The sequence below is a fragment of the Lotus japonicus genome, chromosome 4, assembly GCF_012489685.1.
Source record: "Lotus japonicus ecotype B-129 chromosome 4, LjGifu_v1.2".
NCBI lineage: Eukaryota > Viridiplantae > Streptophyta > Magnoliopsida > Fabales > Fabaceae > Lotus > Lotus japonicus.
The window spans coordinates 4,154,058-4,178,325 of record NC_080044.1 but is presented as its reverse complement, the minus strand read 5'-3'; the positions used below and the strand labels follow the sequence as shown (position 1 = coordinate 4,178,325).

Sequence of the window (24,268 nt, the reverse complement as noted above, 5' to 3'; positions counted from 1 at the left end):
GAAGAAAAATAAAAGTGAGCGCAGCAAGAGAAATCTTTTCTCCATTATTTTGGAGAGAAAACTAGCTAATTTATCCAAACGTCTTTATTGTTTTCTGTTGTCAGCAGTTTTCATCAATTAGTAGAGATATTGTTTTCAAATATAGGCATTTTCTTTTTATTTTCTATTCAACCAAATTAAAGAGATGAAAGTTTTAACATTTCTCAATTTGTTCCAATTAGATAATACAGCATGATACCATGTTTCTTTCTTTTTTGTCTGTCATATCTTGTGTATCGCATTAAAGTGTAGAAGAGCTTTTTTTATGGTATGTGTAGAAGTCATACTTAATCCAGAGTGATACTGCTTCATATATGTTTCAAGAAAACCCATTGGAGAATCAAGAAGAAATCAACAGCATCCTACACGACAAGAAAAACTAATATGGTATATACGAGTTCTAGAATCGATTCATTTTCCCAGCTTTGGAAAATGTCCACAAACTCAGTAGGCTAACAAGAGACTACTAATCAACGGCCTGCACGGTAAAAATGTATCTTTACATGCAGAGTTGTAGATGTAGTAAAAGAGAGTGGCAAAGTGAGTGTTGCTAGCACTCCTCTATTCTACAATCTACATCATATACGCTACCTTAAATAGATGATCAGCAACACTATACATGAGTAAAATGGTATCAAATACAAAAACATTAATCACTAAGGGATCTGAGTAAGCTTTGAATAATTACACATCATAACACGATCTTGTGGCTTAGCATAGCATTGTAAGCCAATAGCGCCAACGTTAAATTCAGATCTCATTAGGTGCTACCCCTAAAGAGTTCTTTTCTACTCCAGCAGAAGATTCTTCTTGACAAGCCTGTTTCTCAGTCATTATTGGTGCATTGATCACCAATCCATGCATCTGTTAGTTAAACCAATGAGAATAGAAGTGGGGGCAAAAACACTATTGAAGCATATTAGCTATTCACGAAAGCATACCGTCGAACTAGATTTGAACGATAAAGGATCATTAATGGGCAACATTGATGAATCTGAGGGTCTGTGGAACAGCAAGTGTGCGATAGACCGATCAATGGGATTTGTATCAGTTTCCATGTTCGCGAATCCAGTATACCTGAACACAGCTAGGTGTTAAACTAACAGAAGGGATTAATTCACAGAGACTGATTTTCCATAGATAACCATAATGGGCTAGAGCTAGAACAAAGAATGAAGTGCAAAACATGAAAATACATGTTGTCTTCTCCTTTCTATTGAGAAATAGTAATTGACTCAGTGCCCATTGTACCAGTAAAATATATTTTAAAAATGTTATTGGTAAATATGTTTTCAACTATTAGATAAAAGAATTAAAATTTGTAGATAACAGTGCGCACGAATAACTGTTGTACATAGGGTGACTCACATTCTAAGACCAAACTTAAAGCAAGAACCAGGAATTATTTCAAGTAAAAGAAAGTGTAAAACTGTAAGAGTTTCAACGGAATGCAATCATGGGTGTTTGAAATATTCAAATAAATTCTTTATTCAAGTTTGATGAGAAAGGTGGATAAATTTTCGTAATTAGGATCCCCTTTCCCAAGTTTTTGACTTGTTTGGTTTAGCAAACATGATTTTTCTTTTGCATCAGGATTCCAATGTGTAAATGGTGGTTTTGCCTAGTAGTCGAGGTGCGAGAAACCAAGAAATATACAAATGAATAAAATGAGCAATACCTGTTTGCATCTTGTGCCATATCAACATCATCACCCATTTGACCACTTGCATTGGAATCATTATGTCTTTGTTCAGCACTTTTAGCCAAACGGTATAGACTGTCCCTTATACATAGTTTGGTTTTGATGTCCAACTGCAATCAAGTAAAATCAATTTTAACAAAAGAAGAGTATAATAAACTGAACTTGATTTTCAGGAATGAGGATACGCTGCTAAGAACTTTCTTAACATGCAACATGGACATTGATTTCTCGAAAATGAGAAGTGCAATTTAGAATAAAGAAGTGTGTAGCTACAATGATTGATTGGAAAGTTAAAAGAGTAGATTTTAACAGTTTCATATACATACATATATATATATATATATATTATGCATGCATGTATTTTATCACAATCACAAATGTTGATTTTCTTATAATCCTATACTTTTCCCTTTCGGTATACTCCTCACTTGGGGAAGCCAAATACCACAACAGAGCCTTTTTTTTAAAGGATGGGCTTTATTCTGGACCACCCTTAATAAAATCCTCCTTAAACCATAATTTTGGTTGATAGTAGGACTTGACCACCATATTTACAACATTTATATGACCAAGCAGGATTAAAGAAGTAATATTAACATAATCAAGAAAAGAAAATCTATCATGAAGAAACTGAAATTAGTTAGATGTATGACATGTTACTTTGACTTCATAGTCCAAGAGACACCAATACCTGATCCATGATCTGTTGCAGCTGGCAAAAGCTGTTTGTTTGATGTGAAACTTTATCCAGTGCAGGGCTCATAGATGAATTTTCCTGCACATTTGATGACTCTATTTCTTGTGAAAACCCTATGCTAGTTCCTCCAACTTCACTATGGCCTTCATTCTCATCTTCAAACCGGTGACCTACCTTCTGAGCTGGACCTGGACTTTTGAATGGCGTAGAACTTTGAATATTTTCACTTTTGAAACCCCCACTTAGCAGTTCTGTATCATGGAAGAGACACGGATTTCTGCTGTTATCATTTGTTTTCAAGGCAGCAGCCTCCAAAGGATGACCATGAGAAATGTCCATGTTTGATGCATATGATGGATCTTTGAAAGAAGGAGATGGATGTCCATCATGTTCAGACCTAGATACAGAAAAAGGTGGAAGGAGGGAAGTATATTTTGAAGTATGAGTATGACTATACTCTGCGTTCATTAGGGGAGTTTGTATCTGTATACATCCTAAAGATTCAGAATCAGTGCTTGGTCTGCGCTTGTGGATGCTATCCTGAGAAGTAACTCCACTGGAAGAGTCTCCAAAGGATTGCTTCAGATTTGCATATTGCTCTACATGAGTAGAGGGGTGATCAGAATCACCATTATTTAGGTAGCCGTTTTTTCTCTTTCCTGTTGATGGCTTTGACAGCTTCCTTTCAATCTATCAATAAAGCGACATACAAATTAAGAGACAATTCATTTCAGTTTATAAGTTCACCTGAATTAAATAGACCAGGCAGTCAAATTAGTTCACCTTCAGTATAAAGCATTAGCCAGATGAATGCAACAAAACACCCAAAAGGTAAAACAGCCGTAATTGAGTACAGCAAAAAAGGTCAAGCCCAAGCATGGATGTACATGTTAAAAAATTACTGCACGCATATTTGGGCTGTACGCACATGAATTTTTTTACTACGCACCTATATGGAAAACATTTCACATATTTGGGTTGTATCTCAAAGTAATTTAGAATATCTTCAATTATATTTAGGATAGGTTTCCACATTTCTTTATATTTCATGATTTGTTTCTTTATTTAATTAGGATTAAAAGTATAATATATTAGTATATGTAAAGGTCAGTACTTTGTCTCATGTAATGACATCCAACATATCATTAACAGCAATTTCAATTTATTATTCTGTGTATTTCTTTCCCCCCCAATACCTAAAAGACTTGACCGTATAACTTCTAATTGGTATCACAACCTACAACATAACTTATTGCTATTTTACCCACGAGTTTCCAAAAATCTAGACTTTTTAGCCTTGTCTAGACTATTTCGTCACATCTTTAGAGAATGTGGGATCTTAACATTTTCAAAATATCAACTGAATTGAATTCTAAAACATATAAATTTTGACAATATAGCATTGAAATGTCAAACACAATCAGGTCTAGTGCATAAATCATAGCATACACATGTAATACCATGCTTCAATAATCTAATTCAATGGCATTAAGAATTAACAAGGTTTGAGGCAAACTCAAATTTATTGTGTCATATGCCTTTGAGAGGTTCATTTTGTGAATGAATATATGTCTCGACCCGTGTGGTTTGGTTAAATAATCCACACAGAATTGTAGCTATATAATCTGAAATTGAGAAACTAGGAATCCAAGTTGTAAAATGAGTCTTTTTTGACAGTAAAAAAAGGAAAAGAAACAGTTCCAACCTTTGGTTTATGCACCAAGCCATCTTCAACACCGAACGTCATGTCTGATTCACTGAACATTGATAACGAAGCAGGAACAGCATCATGGTCGACATTCATCTGAGACTTCAGATTTTTATTAATAGGAGATGCCTTTCTGCTGCAATCATGAATTGTCAGACCTTCAATATTTTCATTTGGGTTGATATTATTATCTGATATACTTTTGAATGGACTTGCTTCAGCAGATGAAAACTTGAAGTCAGATTTCAGTGCATCATCAGATCCCTCAGTTCCATGTGAAGATGAGAGCCAGCAGAACTCCTCTTCATTATTGAGGCTCCCCATTCCAAAAGTTAAGTCACAATTTCTGCAATTTTCAAAGTAATATGCAGATATTTATGAAAATCATGATCATGATGAATTGAATGGCATTCATACAAAGCAAAAGGCAAATAAACTTTTGTCACACAGGAGAATTTCTTACAGCATCGTCCTATCAATATCTTCAAAGTTTCCAAAATCAAGCCACCCATCATTATCAAGGAAGCTAAGTTCATTATCAGGTTGAGATATGTGACTGATTGAATATTGAGACACAGTATCATCCTCCATCAAACACTTGTCTCCTAAGATAGTATCATCCGCACAAAGTTCACCACCAGTAGAATCTAAATTGCTGCTCTTGAAATAATGATCAGACATACTTCTATTATCTGATGTTTCCCTTTTCTGTTCTTTGCATGAATCACCAACACATGGAGAAAGCAGATCTTCAGGTTTGTGAGACCATGAACCTTTCTCCGACATTCTTTCTTATTTATTCAGATTTGTTGAGACAATCCCTCTTTACCCTGAGTACAATAGCTACTCACATAATCAGCAGTTCATGAAGTGATTTCTTACAGCTATCACACTGTATTGTGGACTGGTCCTTATGCCTGTCACCGGCTGGAGGCACTATCTGATCATCAGTTTCACCAAATTCATCTGACACATATCTAGAAGCTGCGACACCAAGACAGATATTCAGAAAACTACTTATAACCTGGCATCACAGAACATCATAAATTCTCATAAACAAATCACTGAACCACATATAGACAGAAACAAAGGTCAGTACTAGGAGGCTCCCTGTCTCCCTCAACATTAATATATCCTAATAGGCTAATACTCACTGGGGAAAAAAATTATATCATTCCAGACAGCATAAGTTCAACCTCTCTAAACTTGTGAAGTGACAAACACTAGAAAATTTTACATCTTTGTTGGCAAATAAACCACAGCTTCTAATGTTCAATTGGCAAATTAAACATGCTCAGGTAGATTATTAATTCCAAAGAAACTAAGAAGGAAACAAACTGCTCATGAGTATGCAATTCTGGAAAAATGTACTCTCTAAAGCTTTGTCTTTGAGTCAGAACATTCAATGTAGCTTTAAAAAATGTATAACAGGATTGACATTAAAGTTATAGCATGTAAAGAAGTGTGGATACGTATTTAAATATATCATCTGCATCTCTTTGAATCTAGAATCCTAAGATATATTATTATGCATCAATCTGTAATCCTAAATGGTGTATGAAGGAGCGGATGTCAGTGCAATAATGATAAACCTAAGGAGAGGTCGGTGCAATTTGCTATTTTTTTAAAACAAAATATAAGCAGTTTTAAAGTGTTTGTTTCTCATCCAACTACTTGAATAAGGAAATGTTTGATGCTGAATAAATGTATAAAATGCCCTCCATTGCACTAAGTGTTTTCAGCATTTCTTCACTTGAGTACACTTTTGGTAGGTACTAAACAAACATCACCAGACCATTTTCATTTTGATAACTTCTCATTTCAAGCACTGAATTGAGTTTTCAAACAGCACCTGAATGTTCTAATTGCATTCATTATCCATATAAACTTTCAGCAATGACAACCAGTGTTATCAAATAGCGGCGTAGTGTAGCAGATTTTTGGCTAATCGTGACGCCGCTATTGCCCTCTACAGTGCGCTATTCGCCGCTAAATAGCGGATTTTTGGCTCACCGCGATGGTCCACGATCGTGATTTGACAACACTAACGACAACGAACATCAAACTTTAACTATATACATATATAAATGCTCAAAACTCAAAAATCACGGCATTCATAATTAACAGTAAAAAGTAATAGGTGTCTTAAACAAAAGTAAACATGCAGGTACCAACATACAAAAGTCAATGTAACAAAAAAGTTTAAGCCTCTAATGCTTAAACTAAATTGCCTAAAAACTAGAAAATTCAAATAAAACTTATCTAAACAGAAACCATGAACCATCCTCTTATAGATCCAACTCTTCCACTTTACCACTTTCACTACTATCACAGTTCTATATCACTTCCTCAAACTATGCTCTATTCAGTACATTTCTGAAGCAAAAAACCCTAAATACACCAAAAATAACACCACGCCATAAATTAAATTCAAAAAATTTACAGGAATCAACCATGCAACCAAACCTAGCATGTTTTCAGAAAGAAAATCATGAAAAAAATACCTAATTAGTAATTTATGTTTGTATAAATTGAAAATTCGAAGAAAAAGTTAACAAGAACAAGAGAAAAACCTGGAATCGGAACCTGAATCTTGCGGAGAATTTGAGAGAGATAGAGAAATGGTGGATTTGAGCTCAGTTAGGTTTTCCTCTACGCTTCCAGAGGCTTCTTCTTCTGTTCTCACCCGCACAAAAAGTTTCACTGTTTGTTATGTGAATGAATATATAGTATAATATTAATTTATTATTATTATTTAATTAATTAATGTTAATGCTGCTTTGAAATTGAAGCGAAAGGCGTCACGGAGAAACCGACACGTGGACATGGAAATTCGGGGTTCGTGGCGGGGAAGTGCGCGCTGAGATCCGATCAGTTACTGCGTTTGTATTCGTCCACGTAACTTTTTGAGTGTTGAGATTGCGACACGTGTCTGGTGGATCAGTCTTCGTCGACAACCGTACGTGGCCCCCCCTCCCCTCCCCACTATACTAGACCAGACTCTCTCACTCCCCATGTGACCTAGTTGTGGTTCGTTCCTACTCTTGATTTTTTTCTTGCTTTGCTTTTTATATTAATGGTGTGGATGTGGATGTGGATGTGGATTCCACGATGGAGATAAAAAAATGCAATAATAATAATATAATAATTAGATAATTAGAGAGATGATACATGTGATTAGAGGAGAAGAAAGAGATAGAGTAAAAAGAAAATTGTATAATATGTAGTGTTTAGTAGTACACTGTACACATAATCATATTGTTAAAAATGTGTTAGTTGGGTGGTTCATTTGAAAATAAAAAAAATTCAGCAAAGTATAAAATTTTAAAAGGGTATCAAAATGATATAGGTAAATATATATATATAAACTAAGGAGGCTCACTCCTAACACATAGGGTGTCATGCGAATCAAGCAACACAACACAGCTAAAAGCAGGAACAAAATCATAAACCTTGCATCAACAACCCCATGCCATTTTTAGCGAAAGAGTCTGCTATCGAGTTGACCTCTCGAAGCACACGCTTTAGGTGAACTTGCTCAAAGTTGTTGAACAACCTGTTAAAATCTGTAACTAGAGCCGTTGTAGGCTTTGTGAGAAGGCATCATTTCATTTGTTGATTAAGTTTACAACAAAACTAGAATCAGACTCAACAAGGATCATTTTGAAGCCTCTTACCATGGCAATCTTGACACCATGGAAAATCCCCCCACAGCTTCGCAAGGTTTATGGAGCAACGACCCAATTTGACAGAAAAGCCAACAATGAAAGTCTCTTCGTGATCTCTCAGCACCCCTCCACAAGCAGCTCGGTTTGATGAGGGAGAGAAGGAGTCATTCGTGTTGATCTTCATCCACCCGTCCATGGGCACTGACCATCTAACCAAGCTTGTACCTGAAGCACGGTGAACCTGAGCGTCTTCATGAGCATCAACAAAGGCAAGGTATGAGGCTTGGATCATCCTTGAGATTCTGCTACACACCATATCTGTAGAAAGGCCCACCTCCTCAAAGATGAGCTCGTTCCTAGCTAAATATATTTATATAGTGTCATGAATAAGGTGTAAATAAAAGAGAAGTAAGAAATAGAAAAATACTATATAAGTATGTTATCCATCATTCCATAAACGTATTCCTGCGATACAATCTATGCATGGAATTTCAAAAACATTCCTTCGCAATCTAACACAACTTCCCACCACATTTTAGCAAAATGTGGTTATAAAAGCAAGTGTTGGGTTCATTGCTTCCTACACTCTAGTTAGAAACACAAATTTGCTTGATTATTGAAGCTTGTATTAACTTTTTTGTAAGGATGTCGTCTACTATTGTCAATCTTCTTGCAAGACTGGAATCCAAGAAAAAAACATGGAGGATAGTTGTTGAAATAGTAAGATTGTGGTTGAGCGTGAGCTTCAAAGGTTCCAAGCTCGCACATAATCTTGAAATGGCTTTAATGGATTAGAAGGTGCGTTTGTATTCAATGTACGATCCTTTAAAGCTTGTTTAAAATTAGTGTGAAATTGCTTTGTATATTGCTATTGGTGTTCACGCTGATTTTTATAAACAAATACGAATCCATGAAACAATCTGGGACTGGATTTGGGTCCTCTTAGGTTTTTTAGGAAAATTAAATAAGTATCAAGTCTAAAGAAAAGTTCTATGTAAAAGATGATTTTTAAGACTTGAAAGATATTCAGTAACAAGTAATAATCAAAAAGAAAGAATGAGACAAGAAAGAAAATGGATAAATGAAATAAATACACAAATAATAACACATTGCAAATATGAAAGATGTTTCACAAGCATTCGTACTCTTTTTCTTGTGATTGTTGTTTGTTTGGATGGCGGCATATAGTTTTTTAGAGTAATTCTTATAGAATTGATGAACATAATTTACATAGCCTAAAGTCCTATTTATAGACTAACTAATTTAGGTGATCTTGATTGCAAACTAATTACATAAATATATAGCACGCGTTTTATGTCTTCAAAATCTCTTTTATGAAGCTTACATTCGTCTTTTGTTTTGTTTAAATGGGCAACACCTTCCACTTATATCGAAAGATAACACTCTTCACCTTAAAAGATAATGTTAGTCGAACTCTCCAAATCTTCATTAGGAGTGAAGCTAAATAACCAACTCGGAAACTTGCAACACTTAACCAAAGAAGTAGCTTTCAACCAACACCTTTAGCTGAAATTAAGTCTTTTGATTCAATCTTTTGGGAACCAATTTTGTTGTAGCTTAACAACTACTGAATTGAAATGGCAAATATTAGAACGACCCTGTAATTTTTTTACTCCCTTCTTCTAAAACTCATATGTTCTTTTGACCTCCACGGTTACCAAGATTGATCGAACCCATAATCTTCCATGCCTCATCCAGTTGTTTTCTAAGGGTGATTGAAGTGCGTAACTGGTACAACCCAATGCTTCTTGTGTTCAAATACACCCGTGCTCATCGTTGACAATAACACTATTGCAGCTGCGATTGGTGATCTACGATGTTGGTTGACGACAACGACATAGTTCCAATCAACTGTTGGTCACTAAAGAGCGAATGGAGATAGACATGTAATGGGTATGTGGAAAACACATCTTCAATGGATAAGCCTAGAAGGGTATAGTTGGGTTTTTGATATCTCACTCCTCTTACCTTTTTGGTATTGTATTTCCTCCCCATCCATGAAATCAAGTTTTTCCATCCCTTTTCCTTTCCCTGATAACTTTTCCATCTATTATGACCACAAACAAACAAAGTGTTCATCAAAGTTTGATATCCTATTAAACTAGTTACTTAATCTTAGCCGTTAGTTTTTTAATCTATCACCGTTGAAGTGAACTATACTTTGTGTGTCTTGGTTTTGCTTCGCGACCTAATCTCACAGCAGTTCTGTGATCGACCCAGCCTCCGCGAGCCCCTCTCCCGTAGCGGCGGACAACCACCGTGCCTGATTCTTCGCCGCCTCCACGCATGTAAGAACCACTTCCTCTCCTGAGTTTTCTCTTGATTCAATTATGCAACATTCACTTCCATTTCTTCTAATCTGTTCGCCGATTATCTGCATTTGGAAAATTCGCAGTAGTAGATTTGTGCTGCCGCTTCGGTAAGAACCTTCAGTATTCGCCATGGCTACGAGATTCGCGATTCTCAGGGGCAATGGGAGGAACCTTTTAGGGTTCAATAGGTTGTTTCATTCCGTGCCTCAAGCTCCTCCTTTAGTTGGGAGCATTGACATTGGAGTTCCGTCATCGCAACCGGTTTTGCCTGAGTTTACTTCCCCGAGTTTCTCTTTTGGTGATTCTATGGAGCTCATGGCTGTCCCCAAAAAGAAGGTAAGGAACCAATCTGACTTCACTGTCAATTTGGATTTCCTTAGATGTTGAATTTTACTGCTGGTGTGTCAATCATTAATGGAGTGTAGTGATTTGAGTGTGATAATTTGCACACTATATTAGCATCACCGTCGCTGTAATCGTTCTCAATATTGCATTATGAATATATTTTTGATGGTTTTGTTTTGATGCAGATTTCTAAGTCTAGAAGAGGAATTAGAAATGGACCAAAAGCTTTGAAACCTATTCATGTGCTTGTCCTGTGCAAGTAAGCTCTAGTCTGTTTCCTAATGATATTAGCTGTTATTGTTATGTTCTGGAAATATGCGATGATTTCTCTTTATTAGTTATGATAGCTTGAGTGTCGAGTATTTGGGTGAAAAACAAATTCATCATAAATTGGTTCAGTTTTCCTAATCTTTCCCCCCCGAACCGACTTTTGTAGTTATAGATATGTTGGATAGAAAAGAAAGGCTCCATGGGAGGGGCGGAGTTTCTTTATTCTCACTCAGGGACTAGGGTGAAAGACACTAATCCCTCGGCTCGTGTTAAACCATGAAGTTCGGAGTGCAATGAAACTGTTGAGTTTGCAATGAAACTGTGGAGTTTCATATTAATGTTAACAAAGTAATGTTCATTATCACGATCGCCCTTGTATTCCTGCAATCTCTTCCACCATCAGTCAAACCTGCAAATAGCAGTCAAGAAAAGAGAAGTACATGGAAGCATCCAGAGGCAGAGCTTTAGAGCAATGTTGTGAAAAACTAGATTCTACGTAGAATCGGAGAGGGGGTTCAAAATCGTATAATCGTAAATTGAATCGTAAGATTTTACCATAAATAATAAAATAAAATAAATGGCATAGATATCTTGTAAGTCACATCATTTAACAAAATTTGGAATAAAAATTCAAAAGATTAACATCCATATAAGTCATAATCTCAATCCAAAATCCAAAATCATAAGAGTACTAGAACATGAAATTAAAAGACGAAAAACGTAAAAACAGCATTCCAAGTCTCCAAAAGTGACCAGATTCACTAGAATCTACTAGGAATTCAATTTAGCAATAAATCCCTAATGAGCCAATCGGGTTCATCATCATCTTCATTCTCATTTGCATCTCCATCTTCATCAGCATCAGCATCAGGAACCTCCAAATCATCTACAACATGACTTGCACTAGCATGATCATCTTTTCCAAGATTAACCAAGTCCACTTCACCTTCAGTAACATCCAAATCTGAGTTTTCATCATCCTCTACAATCCACTCATCATCAGATTCTAGGTCTTCAATGCTAAAATTTTGATGTTTCCTAATCTTCTTCTTCTTAGCCAATTTTGAATTGGCCATCACAAAAATGATATCATTCATGGTCTGCTGCTTCAGGCGATTTCTTTTCTTGGTGTGGACCTAAATAATAGGTGTTAAGTGTTAGATACTAATGGAAAATTGTAATCTCTTAAAATTAAATATAATTTAAAATCTCACTTACCATCTCAAAAGCACTCCAATTGCGCTCACAACCGGATGAGCTACAGGTTAAGCTCAATATACGAATTGCAACTTTTTGCAACTCTGGGTGTTCATCACCATAAGACTCCCACCATTGTGCTGGCGTTTTGTTTTTAAGAGCAAGCTGAGCTATTTCACTACCAAAAAATTTTGCTTTGCTTTTGAAATCCTCAAGCTGACCATCAATTTTATTTACTTCAGCCATGTCTCCCAATATCCTTTCCAAACAACTATATAATCCACGCTTGACTTCATAGTCCACCTTAAAAGTAGGACCATAATGCAACATCGGATTTAGATAGTAGCCAGCAGCATGTAAGGGCCTATGCAATTGATTTTCCCATCTTGCATCAATGATGTTCCACAAAGGCATATAACTAAAGAAAGGGAAAATTTGAATTAATTTCCAAACTAACACTAATCCATATAATACATAATAAAATTGAACAGCTAAAATGAATAATAGTTAAAACTTAACATGTACCTTTTCTTAACACCAGCAAAAGCCTTTTCTATCTTTTCCTTAGCCTGATCTATTTCCTCATAGATCAACCCCATTGCTGGATTCTCATCTGAGTCCACCAAGCGCAACACTTTAAGTAGTGGAAAAGCAGCCCTAAAGCAATTCAATACATTCTTCCAAAACTGTTTATCCCTCACCAGATTTTCAACATGCTTCCCATCGTTAGTTTTTGCTAGTGGACTTAATTTCCATTGTTCGGATACAAACATCTTTTCCAAGGCCCCCTTATTATCATTCAAACAACCCAATGATAGATAGGAAGTAGCAAAACGAGTAGCACCAGGTCTAATAAGGTCCCCTCCATTTGTAAAAAAATGGAGCTAAGAAATAAGAGAAGTTCTGGAATATATGTAAACTGCAATTTTCTTACCACTTGCAATTGTCTCTTTATGAAGTGGCAATTTCTTCTCAAAATCCTCTTTTGCAGTAGAGATTCTTTAAATCAATGCAATGGGCTGCGCAGGGTGTCCAGTAGAGATTCTTCCTCTTTTGCATCAACAACGCCCCGGCTGCTTTGTAGTTTGCAGCATTGTCCGTGACAACTTGGACAACGTTTTCCTCTCCAACCTCCTCTACAACCTCATCTATCATCTTAAAAATCTTATCTGCAGTTTTAGTAATATTTGAGGCATCAATTGACTTCAAAAAAACAGTACCTTTAGGACTATTTACCAGAAAATTAATAATAGTCCTCCTCCTTGTATCAGTCCATCCATCTGTCATTATAGAGCATCCCACTTTCTTCCACACAGCTCTGTGCTCTTCCACATTTTTCTTGGTCATCTCAACTTTTTGCTTCAAATATTTCACTCTCACATCATGGTAGGATGGTGGCTTGTATCCCACACCATGTCGAGCAATTGTTTCACACATCCTCTGAAACTCTTCACTCTTTACAACATTGAAAGATATAGCATTGTTATATAAAAATGAAGCTACCTCCATATTTGCCTCCTCCCTCAAACTCTTCTTGAAAATACTATTGATTGTTGCTTGAGATGGACCCTTTTTCTTGAAAAGAGTAGCTGCAGTCAGCACTTCTTCTTCCCGTTTCCTTTTTCCATTTTCATCAAGATCTTCATTATTACCTCCATCAATCTTCAGCAAAAGTTTATCTTGCAACTCAACAACAGTATCAAACATTTTCTTCTTAACATCATCTGGGACAACAGGGCAAACAACAACATTCAACCTTGTGCAGCCCAAATGATGCTTAAATCTGTAAACACCCCCTGTAATAATCTTCGCACAATACTTGCATTTTATTTTTTTTGAATCTCCCTCAACTGACACTCCATGATCCCAAGCCATATCAGTGAGGGCTCCAGGAGCATTTTTTTGAACTTTAGCCTTTCCTCTAACACATGGAACTCTACTAGGACCACCCTCATCTCCATTCCCTGTGCCACTGCCACCAGCTCCACCATTTTCAGCACCACCAGTTGCCATTGAGTGAAATAGAGATGTTGAAGAATGAAGGAAAACAGAGATATGGAAGAATGAAGGGGAAACAGATACGTTAGCACTTAGCAGAGTGAAGAGGAAGAGACCTAGAGATGGAGAATACAGAAAACTGAATGCGTGAATTCACTCTACCATGAGTGAATTATATAAGGAAATTAGAGGCATTAGTGGGTTGATTTTTAGAAATTCACAATCAGTATTAATTCTTATCAAAACCTTTCAAATTCTTATCAAAACCTTTCAAATTTGGCAGCCACAGTTAATTAGAGCTAGAATTTCGAAATCCCTTAAATGCTCTGGACGGTTGGGTTGTTTTTTCCAACAACTCAACTCTTCAGTTCCCTAATTGTAGGAACCAGTTAAAAAATTTTAAAAAAATAGTGGAATCTTACGATTCACTACGATTTCACGATCAAAATCTTAGATTCTACGTGATTCCATCAGAAACCGATTTTACACGCGTTTTAACTCGGAACAGTGGTCTAAGATTTTACGATTTTGCGATAGATTTTGCAAACCATGCTTCAGAGAGCCGCCTTACTGACCCCAAACTGATAGTGTTGGGTTCTTGCTTTCCTAGTCACTCTTTGATCCTTAAATCTCACTAATTGAGATCCGTTACACATTGTTGTGCCACATCAAAACAAAAGAATATATATAGTCACTAATATGCTATAGTTTTGTCTTTAAACTGTATGAAGCTATTTAGTCCCTAAAATTGTTTTTCTTTCTACTACTACTCAAACTATTCAGCGAAGTTAGAAATTTGCTTAGAATATCAACTCTTAATTCTCTGATACATATGTTGAAGGATGACTACATTTCTCGAACAAGTAGTTGTGACTTAAGATCGAAGTAGTACACTTACACCAGAGTACCTGCATCTTGAAGGATGACAACATTTCTTGACCTGGTAGTTGAGACTCAAGATCGAAGTAGTAGCACTTACAGCACAGTACCTAAATTTGAGTATTTTAGAACACTTTGATTTTCCCCATGTGTTGTAGGACAGTGAACCCTATTATTAAAAGAATCTTCCAACCAAACTGTTCAAAATTACTCCCTCCGGTCCTATTTATAAGCAACAAAAAAAAATTCACATAGTTTAAGAAATGTAGTAAAACTAGATAAAATGCATTAAATTTGTCTTGAATCAAAATAAACTTCCAAAATTACCCTTTGTTATTCATGTTGGAAAGTGGGAAAGAGAGAGAATAATTAATGAGACACATTCTACAAGTTAGAATTAATAAGGGCATCATTGGAAAAAAATAATTAATATAGCTCAAACTTTCATTTGGTTCTTATAAAAAGGACCAAGATTTTTCTTCTCTTTCATGCTTATAAATAGGACCGGAGGGAGTATAATCATTGGAAATATTGAATTTCGGAAGTGCTCTGTTTATTTTTAGTGTAGTGAAAATAGCTAGAAAACTGAGAATAATCAGAAAGAGATTAATTCAAAATGCACATGACCTACATTCGTAGGTTTACCCAGTATATGTGTATTAGATATGTTGTCTAAAGATAAATTCTTTTTCTGGTTTATATGTGAGCAATTAACTTCACTTCTTCTGCAGGGGTTGTGGTCGTGTCCGGCTTCCACACTACTACTGCTGTAGTGGGAAACCAAACCACGATCATACTGGTGAGCAGAATGGTCGAAACTGATCCACCTCTTTGTCATGGAGCACCATATGTTGGTTGATGGCAGAGCCACCGTATGTAGGTCTTGCTTATGATCATTAGTTACTTCATGGGATTAGCCATTTTCGTAGTAATGCTTTATTTCCATCTTGTATAAGCAATCCGATTGTAGGGTTGGAAGTTTTTGGCTTTAAAAGATAAATGCAATGGTGATGGGCAAAATTTATGAATTTTGAAGATGGTATTTTGCTTCCGTTGCTTTACCAATTGATCTAAAGGCTCACGTATGAATGGCATTGTTCTTTTGAAGCTGAATATATGTTGTTAGTGTTACTAATATTTGAACCAGCTAGATGTAGGAAATGAATCATATTTTCCTATGTAAACAAACAAAAATAGGAACCGCACCATTGCAAAAGCTTATTCATTGTAGGCTGAAGGACCTATATCATACTTATTAAACTCGATGTCCACCGGTTATTGGCAATTGCAACATCATCATTGCATGGGTGATGGGTTAATCTTAAAACCACTACCAGAGCTCATAATGACATGTGCGGCAAGGGTATATATCCTTGTCTAGTACCTCTGGATGGCGTATAAGAAAATTTGAGCTCAATCAAAGTCATCTATCTACATAGAACGAGTAAAACAACATTGGTCCTTTTTTTTTGAATTCAAACTCCTGATTCCATTCAAGTAGCAGAAGAGCCTGCAAGCTTTACATCCTCAGACAACAAAGGCGAAGTCCCTGGGGGATCTTCTTGTAACCAAAATGTTTCCTGGGTTCTAAAAGCTAATTGGGCTAGAAAATCCGCCACCCTATTACAAGATCTTCTTACATGGGAAACAGAGAGAGAGTTACAACGAGTGGAAATGCTTCTACAATCTCTAATTACATCATCAGTGTAGGAAATTCCTACATCATTGCCCTGCCATTTCTGGACAGCCACAAGGCAATCACTTTCCAGCAAAATGTTGTCCAAATTGAGACTTCGAGCCCATTCTAACGCTTTCCTGATGCCGAGCGCTTCTGCCATGGAAGGGTCCTCAATCGCGTAGCTCCTCCATACCGCTGCAGCTAGAGTATGTCCTCTATCATCCCTGATAATTGCACCATGGCCCGCACCCAGATTTGTGCGAATTGAGGAGTCCACGTTGAGTTTTACCCAACCTTGAGGGGGAAAGGACCAGCCCGGGGTATCCACTTCCAGTCGAAGGCCATCAACCTCGGTATCCTGTCTTGTGCATATTGCAGCAGCCTTAGCCAAAGTTCTCTCAAAACTCCACAGTTGTCCATCATAGAGCCAAGCATTCCGTCTCTTCCAAATTACCCAAATCAAGTTAAAGATATCAGCCATAGTATCCTCATTTGGATGCTCGAGAACTAGTTCCAGCCATCCTAGGAAGTTCTCTGGGGTCTCTTCATTGATATGGATGTTGAGATGAGACGCAAACCATATTCTCCTAATGCCAGTGCAGGTAAGTAGAGCGTGGGTTGTCGTTTCTTCCGCTTCGCCACAGCAGGGGCAGGTTGTATCAATTTCCATTCCCCTTCTCTTCAGGTTCATCCTTACTGGTAGGGCCTCTTTACAGGCTCTCCACACTAGTTCCTTGCATCTTGGAAGAGTACTTATGGCCCAGATTTTCTGCCAGAGATGAGAAGCATTGGTTCCCGAGGGGCCGCTAGCTTGTGGAGGGGATTCCCGGGTTCTCAACAACCGGTAGCCCGCCTTGACACTATACTGGCCAATGGAACTATCCTTCCATATCAGACGATCCTTTCCTGGTCTTGCACAAAGTGGGATCTGTAGGATTTTGTTGGATTCATAGCTGGAGAAAACAGACCTGACAAGGCTCACATTCCACATCCTTCTGTCCTCCATGATCAAATCCTTCACGCTTTGGGGTCCCTCAGCAGTGGCGCTGGCTGAGGTGATTTTCCCACTTGCAGTGTTTGGCAACCAGCAGTCAGACCATATGTTTATCTTACCACCTTCTCCCACTTTCCATATGCTCCCTCTGGTTATGACATCTCTTGAGGAGTGAAGGCTCTTCCATAGGAAACTAGAGTTTGTTCCTCTGTTTGCTCCTAGTGCTGGCAGTTTTGGATAGTATCTTGCCTTGATGATCTGGGCCATAAGGGAATTTTCTCTATTAATGAGCCTCCACCACTGTTTTGCAAGCAAAGCCTTGTTAAAATCATGGAAAGATATGAAACCGAGACCTCCTAATTTCTTTGGGGTAGCTAAGGAATCCCACCTAATCCAATTTATCTTCCTTGCATCAGCACTACTTCCCCAGTAGAAGCTATTGATCATTCTTTCCAATTGAGTGCACAAGGTAGATGGTAGCAAAAAAAGGCCCATCACATATGAGGGGATGGCTTGGGCAATGGATTTTATGAGGACCTCTCTTCCGGATCTTGATAGAGCTTTTTCCTTCCATCCTTTGAGCTTTTTCCAGATCCTATCCCTGACAAAACTGAAAACTTGGGTCTTTGATCGTCCCACAATTGTAGGAAGTCCCAGGTATTTCTCATGTCTCTCCACCGCCTTAACTCCAAGAAGATGCTCAAGCTCATGTACTCGGACACTAGGCACATTTCGGCTCGTGGTGAGTTCTGATTTGTCAAGATTTATTCTTTGGCCCGAGAAAGTCTCATAGTTCTTGATGATGTCAAGCAAGACTGTGGCTTCCTCTCTTGTAGCTCTTGCCAAAAGGATGCTATCGTCGGCAAAGAAGAGGTGGGATACACACGGTGCTCTAGGTGTTATTTTGATTCCATGGAGGCACCCCTCGGCTACCTTCTCCTTTATCATTGTAGAAAACACCTCCGCACAAAGGATGAAAAGGTAAGGTGAAAGCGGGTCTCCTTGGCGTAGACCTCTTTCCGGTTTGAATCTTCTACAAGGTTGGCCATTTAATAAGACCTGAAAGGAAACAGTAGAAACACAATTCATTATGAGATAAGTCCATTTTTGGGTAAAACCCATTTGCTCAAGTGTGCTTCTTAGGAATCCCCACTCTACTCGATCATAGGCTTTGGACATGTCGGTTTTGAGAGCCATGACACCTTTGACCCCTCTAGTCTTCCTTCTCATGTAGTGAAAGCACTCATGTGCAATGATGGCATTGTCGGTGATCAATCTTCCGGGCACAAAAGCACTTTGGGTTTCCTCCACAATGTCCTTGAGGAAGCACTTCAAACGGTTGGCAATTGTTTTTGTGACTAGTTTGAAGACAACGTTGCATAGGCTAATTGACCTAAAGTCCTTTGCCATCACCGGTTTCTTGATTTTTGGGATTAGTGCTATCAAAGTCTGGTTTATATTTGACACATCTAAACCATCGTTGAGAATGCTTAGCACATGAGAGGCCACATCATTGCCCACTACATTCTAGAATTTTTTGTAGAAAAGCGCCGGCATTCCATCAATCCCGGGTGCTATAGTAGGGTGCATTTGCTTTAGTGACTCCCTTACTTCTTCTACGGTGAAAGGCTCTTCCATAAATTCCATGTGTTCCCCCTTAATTCTGCCATGCACCAAGTGTGTAACGCTTTCACAATCAGCTGGGTTTGATGATGTGAAAAGGTCTTCAAAATAGCCTGTTAGAACTTCTTCCACATCCTCTTCTTCTGTCCAGACCACCCCCCTTTCGTCTTTGAGCTTGCTGATTGAGTTTCTGGATTGTCTTTGGGATGCCTTCTTGTGGAAGAAGCTTGTGTTCTTATCCCCGTGGGCTAGCCACGTTGCTCTAGAGCGCTGGCTCCACATAATTTCCTCCATTTTTAGAAGCTCTTCAAGCTCACTCTCTGCCTCTTTCTCCTTCTTCTTGGTTTCCTCTGTTTGATCAGCCTCTTGTAGCTTCTTCAGGGTCGCAAGCAGGTTCTTGATCTTCTTAGGCAGGCAGCCAAAGGTCTAATCAGCCCACTCAACAAGGTTAGCCGAGACATTTCCCAGCTTTGTACTGATGTTTCTCTCTCCGCTTGGCCAAGAGTTTTGTACAACTTGGCCACAATCTTCATTGTTCAGCCACATTTCTTCAAACCTATACAACCTCACCCTCCTCTTCTTTTTCCTTTTGACATTTGAGAAGTTGACAGAGATTGGGTTGTGATCAGAGGAGAACCTATCAAGGTGATTCACCCATGTATGTGGCCATACCTGCATCCATCTGTTGTTTACCAGTGCTCTGTCCAAGCGTTCCTGGATTGTGTAGGGCTTCGTTCTCATGTTTGACCAGGTGAAAGGGTTCCCATTGAAACCAATGTCGGTGAGACCACAAGAATCCATTGTTTCCTGGAACAATTGTGCCCCGGCAAAGTTTAACGAGTTGCCTCCTTGTTTCTCATTGCTGTTCAGAATCTACTAGTTCTTATTCTCAAGTTTGCAATTCACTATTCCTACAAAACCTCCAATCAGCTTCCGTCATCTGGCATTCTTTCCTTTAGTTTTCATTTTTTTTCCAATGGCCTCTGGGATACGACTAACCAGTCATCATCCCCATCTCAATCGCGTGTTGCCTCTGCTCTCCACTCACTCCGCCGTACACTAGCTAGCAATCGCGTGTTGCCTCTCCCTCTTCACCCACTCCGTTGTACCCTTCTTCATCTTCTTTTTCATTGATTTCTCTTCTGAAATCAACCCTAGCTAGCTTTCCTCTTCTCCAAATCCATCCAAACCCTAGATGTGTTTCCGTGTTTAAGTTGCTCTTTCCATCCACTTCTCACCAATCCATCAACTTCGTCTTTTCGATTGATCTGATGCCGCCTTTGTTTTCGTCGCCGGTTGTTGTTCATCCGTCATTCCCTCTTCTCAGTTGCCGAACTTTTTGGGTTGAATGCATCTTCGAAGGTTGATTTTGTGATCAAATGGTCAGCATCAATCCCAATCTCAATTAATTTTCATACTTCTGCAAGCTTTATGTTTATTATAGAATTTGTTTATTGAGATTTGGATATTTGTTTACACTTTTGTAGTCCGGTTGCCTACATCTGCTAGAGGTGTGGTCCTGTCAGTGTAGTTTTGAATTTTTGCTATAAATACCCCTTGCTGTGAACTTCCGTTCAACACATTTCCCCTCTCCTTCTGTTTGAAATCCCCTTTATTTCCACTGATTTCATTGATTTGTTTGTTCTGTTTGAATTCTCATATTCTCTTATTTCTCCTTTATATGCAGATTCCATTCAAAGCTTATGCCCTGGAAGAGAGCATGAAAGATCAAAGCAAGGGTGATCAGAAAGGGAGCTCCATAGTTGGCAATTGTGATCTTGAATTTGCTGAAGGACTGTCTGTCAGTGGTAAATTAGCATGTTCCTCTTTTTTAAATGGTAGTATTTCATTGTTTTTGTTGCTTTTAATTTTAATGGTTTTAACAAAGGAATAAGAAGAAGGAAAAGTAACTTCTCCTCACTGAAGAAGGATACATGATTGGTACTTTGATTCTCCAATACAAGGATGTAAACACTATAAGATAGCAATAGTGGTACATATATGCAGACTTCACACACATCTAATTATAACTATCTATTTTTCTTTGTTTTACTTATGTAATGCAACACATCAACGACTCATAATATTTTTGTTTCTGCAAAATCAAAAGCTTATCTATCTAATACAACTATGCACTGCCATGTTGAAAGGGCCAAGTGGAGGTGAAAGAAAATCAAAAGCTTATCTATTTAATACAACTGTGCAAGTAATATTACAATTGTCATTTACATAATGAGCTGGCATAGATTGAAGCAAGAAGTAAGGAGAGAAGAGTGATTAGAATTTAGACTTGGTGCTGATTTTATGTTTGATCGCTTGAATGATGCTTAAGGCCTTTTATTTTAGAAAATATTATGCTTCCCAAGTTAAAATTATTCTATTGGAATGGATGATGCCTCCCAAAATACTGATTAAAAAGAAAAGGTTTAAAAGGTATGATCTTTAGTTGATGGCCTCTTTGATGGTTTATCGCTTTGTATTCATGATGACCTCTTTGAAACCTGCACTCTTATTAGGATATTCAGTTGTTGAACTTACTATGACTATTTGGTGGTCTGATCTTAAGCATCTTTAGCTGTTAAAATTTCAAAAAAAAAACACTAATTTGTAGGTTTATAATGAGTTGCAGAAATGTCAATGAACTGTATGGTGTGTGTGCCTAATTGGTTGTTTTTTATTTGTTTTGCAGTGGCCACTCCTAAACATATTAGTGAACTGATACATGTGGAAGGCATGGCAATTGACGAATTCAAAAGCCACTTGCAAGTGAGTGTGTTTGTATTTCATTAGGTTCCTAACAAACCTGGAAGGTTTTCAGTTCTGACAAATTTAATTAATGTATTTATTTTGTTTATTGCAGGGGGAAATATCTGATAAAGACCATGAATGAGGTGGGTGGTAGGAAAATCCTCATTTTGCAAGAATTGTTTTGGGTGATGTGCTGAAAAGCTTAATTTTTTTATATTGTTTTTATTTTTATAAACTATGCTTCAAATTTTGATTACAGAACAGTGACAGTCATCCTAAATTACCAAATTCAAACCATTAAGCATGAAACTTCTTGAATTGTGTAAGTCTCTTTCATAAAAATATATGAAGCTTCTATTCAAACAGTTCAAGCTTGGTTACTGATGAAAATTGAGCAATTTCCATAACAAGGGTACACAAATCTGTTTCTCTAGCCATCGTTATTGTGAAACAATTAGTTATAATTTTTGTGTTTGTAGATTTAGTGCAATGGAAAATATTATATGCACGATATTCCCTTCACATAACTTGCAATATAGCAAACTAACATTTCATTTCTTTCTTCCTCTTTTGTCTGCTTTTTCTTTATAAAAAGCAATGGTGTCTAATATCTCTTAGTTTAAATTTTTTTTCTTGAAGATTGAGAGTTCTGAACAAAACTACATAAATAAATGCACTTGGCTTATGTTCTGCTATTTATCAACTCAGATAAGGCCCATAAGAGGATACCAATGATTGTGCCCAACACTGAAATTTTGAATAGGCCATCAACCCAGCTACTAGAACCCCCATTATCTGAGTGTTTCCATGCAAGGTCTCAAATTCCCCTAATCTTATACCAGTGCATATATGACACTGCATATATGATTTTTGTAAACTTTTTAATATTTTAACTGTTTATCATTTTTCTGAACTTCATGTGTTTTCAACCTTTTTCTATCTCTTACCCATTCAGAGTTACTACTTATTTTAGCGCTGAAGTTAACTTTTATACTTCAGAAGTACAGAGGAGGGGAATATGGCCCAAGTTTTCCCTGCATCTCCACTCTGTTTTCCTATTTGTATGTTTGTCCATTACTCTATTTCTTAGTCATACTCACAATAATTAATTAGTAGGTGTTGGTGTGTAAGATAAACTGTTTTTTTTATGTTTAGTAGTTGAACGTGTTGTTGTTTCCCTGTTGCATTATTTTTTCCTAATCTTATTCTAAAGTTTCCCAATCTGCTGATCTAATCATACCCACTTTGATGGTTTTCCAGTTGGAGTTCTTATGACTCTTAAAGTTGAAAGGCTTAAAGTTTCACATTGAAGAACTCAACGATCATACCTCATTACTTAAAAGGTTTGTATTATATTGATCTATCCAACTATGAAATCCTAAATTAGTTTCCAACTATGTTACAAAGAGAATGGGAGAACATGGCAAGTAGAGATACATGGGAAAGTGAGGGTTATGTTGCCTTAATATCATAATTTTAGTAACACATCCTTTTATTTTCCCCTTGCTTACACCTGCCATATTTTATTGAATTTTTTTTTTCTGTTCTTTACAAGTTAACAAGAGAGTAGAACATCTCTACATCAGGGTAATCTGTTGGGATAAATTGATAAGAAAATCAAAGGTATTTTCCATTTTCTATATGTATAATATACAAATCCAGTTCAAGTAAGACTACCTTCAGCCTTAGATTTGTAATATTTGTATTCTACTTACAGTTAAGATGAACTGCAAAGTTACTTATGTTGTCCCTTTTATGGGGTGGCCCTGTTCATCTCTTTTGGGTTAATTTTCTATTTTTATATTCTAATGATAACCAATAGTTCAATACAATTCTAATTATCTACTTTTACTTTATTATTTCCTACTCCTCTCCCAGTTGCTTTACCTTTTACTTCATATTAGAAGGTTGTCATTCAATCAGTCTTTTATTTACTTATGAGTTGGAATGTACCTGACCGTGGGTTTCTTTCTCTTTTTTGCTATATCTACTGACAATCAAGCTCATTTTTTGTGTTTTTGTGCAGGTCTCTGTTGGTAGAGGGAGGAATATGACAAGGTGTATCTATGGAGAATAGGAGCTCGAGTCTGTTGGGCTTATAAATGAAGGGAAGATGCATTAAATTGTGACGGCACAAGAATGAGGAGAAGGTGAGCCATCAAAATTGTGATAGGGAAGGGACATATCAATTATGCTTGAGTTTAAGTTCTTCAATTATGACGGCACAAGAATGAAGTTTTTTTATTAGGGAGGCACTCATTCTCAATTTCTCACTCTTAACATAAATTCTGGTTCCAAATTTTGTCTGTCTTTCCTCCAAAATCAATCATCTTGATCCTTAGATGTAAAATCAAGACTCTTATGTCATGTATAATATGTAATTTGTTCA

At 37.2% G+C, this 24,268-nt stretch overlaps 2 protein-coding genes and 1 long non-coding RNA gene across 5 annotated transcripts; 2 read left to right on the top strand and 1 right to left on the bottom strand.

Annotated features, from left to right (window-relative positions):
• Positions 1–402: 402 nt before the first annotated feature.
• Positions 403–6,869, bottom strand: LOC130711524 (protein LNK1-like). 3 transcript variants are annotated; one of them, XM_057561192.1, is made up of 7 exons: positions 6,720–6,869; positions 4,610–5,130; positions 4,144–4,492; positions 2,433–3,128; positions 1,718–1,851; positions 981–1,116; positions 403–858 (listed from the first exon to the last, which is right to left on the bottom strand). In XM_057561192.1, exons 2-7 carry the CDS (start codon positions 4,930–4,932, stop codon positions 790–792), a joined length of 1,707 nt encoding a protein of 568 aa, XP_057417175.1. In that variant the 5' UTR covers positions 4,933–5,130; positions 6,720–6,869; the 3' UTR covers positions 403–789. The 3 variants fall into 3 exon arrangements, with proteins under 3 accessions (XP_057417175.1, XP_057417173.1, XP_057417174.1); XM_057561190.1 differs by having other exon boundaries at positions 403–903; positions 6,720–6,868; XM_057561191.1 differs by having other exon boundaries at positions 403–903; positions 6,733–6,849.
• A 2,561-nt stretch (positions 6,870–9,430) lies between these two features.
• On the top strand, positions 9,431–15,905 carry LOC130710076 (uncharacterized). Its single transcript, XM_057559229.1, has 4 exons — positions 9,431–10,123; positions 10,231–10,483; positions 10,678–10,751; positions 15,568–15,905. Exons 2-4 carry the CDS (start codon positions 10,277–10,279, stop codon positions 15,656–15,658), a joined length of 372 nt encoding a protein of 123 aa, XP_057415212.1. The 5' UTR covers positions 9,431–10,123; positions 10,231–10,276; the 3' UTR covers positions 15,659–15,905.
• Positions 15,906–23,262: 7,357 nt separating this feature from the next.
• On the top strand, positions 23,263–24,268 carry LOC130714492 (uncharacterized). Its single transcript, XR_009011296.1, has 2 exons — positions 23,263–23,502; positions 23,906–24,268. It is a non-coding gene; the product is annotated as an uncharacterized LOC130714492 (long non-coding RNA).

Excerpts from the sequence above, each read along its gene's own strand:
- LOC130711524 (XM_057561190.1), bottom strand. The coding sequence starts at position 4,932 with ATGTCGGAGAAAGGTTCATGGTCTCACAAACCTGAAGATCTGCTTTCT. Across the intron at positions 4,493-4,609 it reads GATATTGATAGGACGATGCT|AAATTGTGACTTAACTTTTG; the intron begins GTAAGAAATTCT and ends TGAAAATTGCAG. Across the intron at positions 904-980 it reads CGTTCAAATCTAGTTCGACG|ATGCATGGATTGGTGATCAA; the intron begins GTATGCTTTCGT and ends TTTAACTAACAG.
- LOC130710076 (XM_057559229.1), top strand. The coding sequence starts at position 10,277 with ATGGCTACGAGATTCGCGATTCTCAGGGGCAATGGGAGGAACCTTTTA. Across the intron at positions 10,484-10,677 it reads TGGCTGTCCCCAAAAAGAAG|ATTTCTAAGTCTAGAAGAGG; the intron begins GTAAGGAACCAA and ends GTTTTGATGCAG. Across the intron at positions 10,752-15,567 it reads CATGTGCTTGTCCTGTGCAA|GGGTTGTGGTCGTGTCCGGC; the intron begins GTAAGCTCTAGT and ends CTTCTTCTGCAG.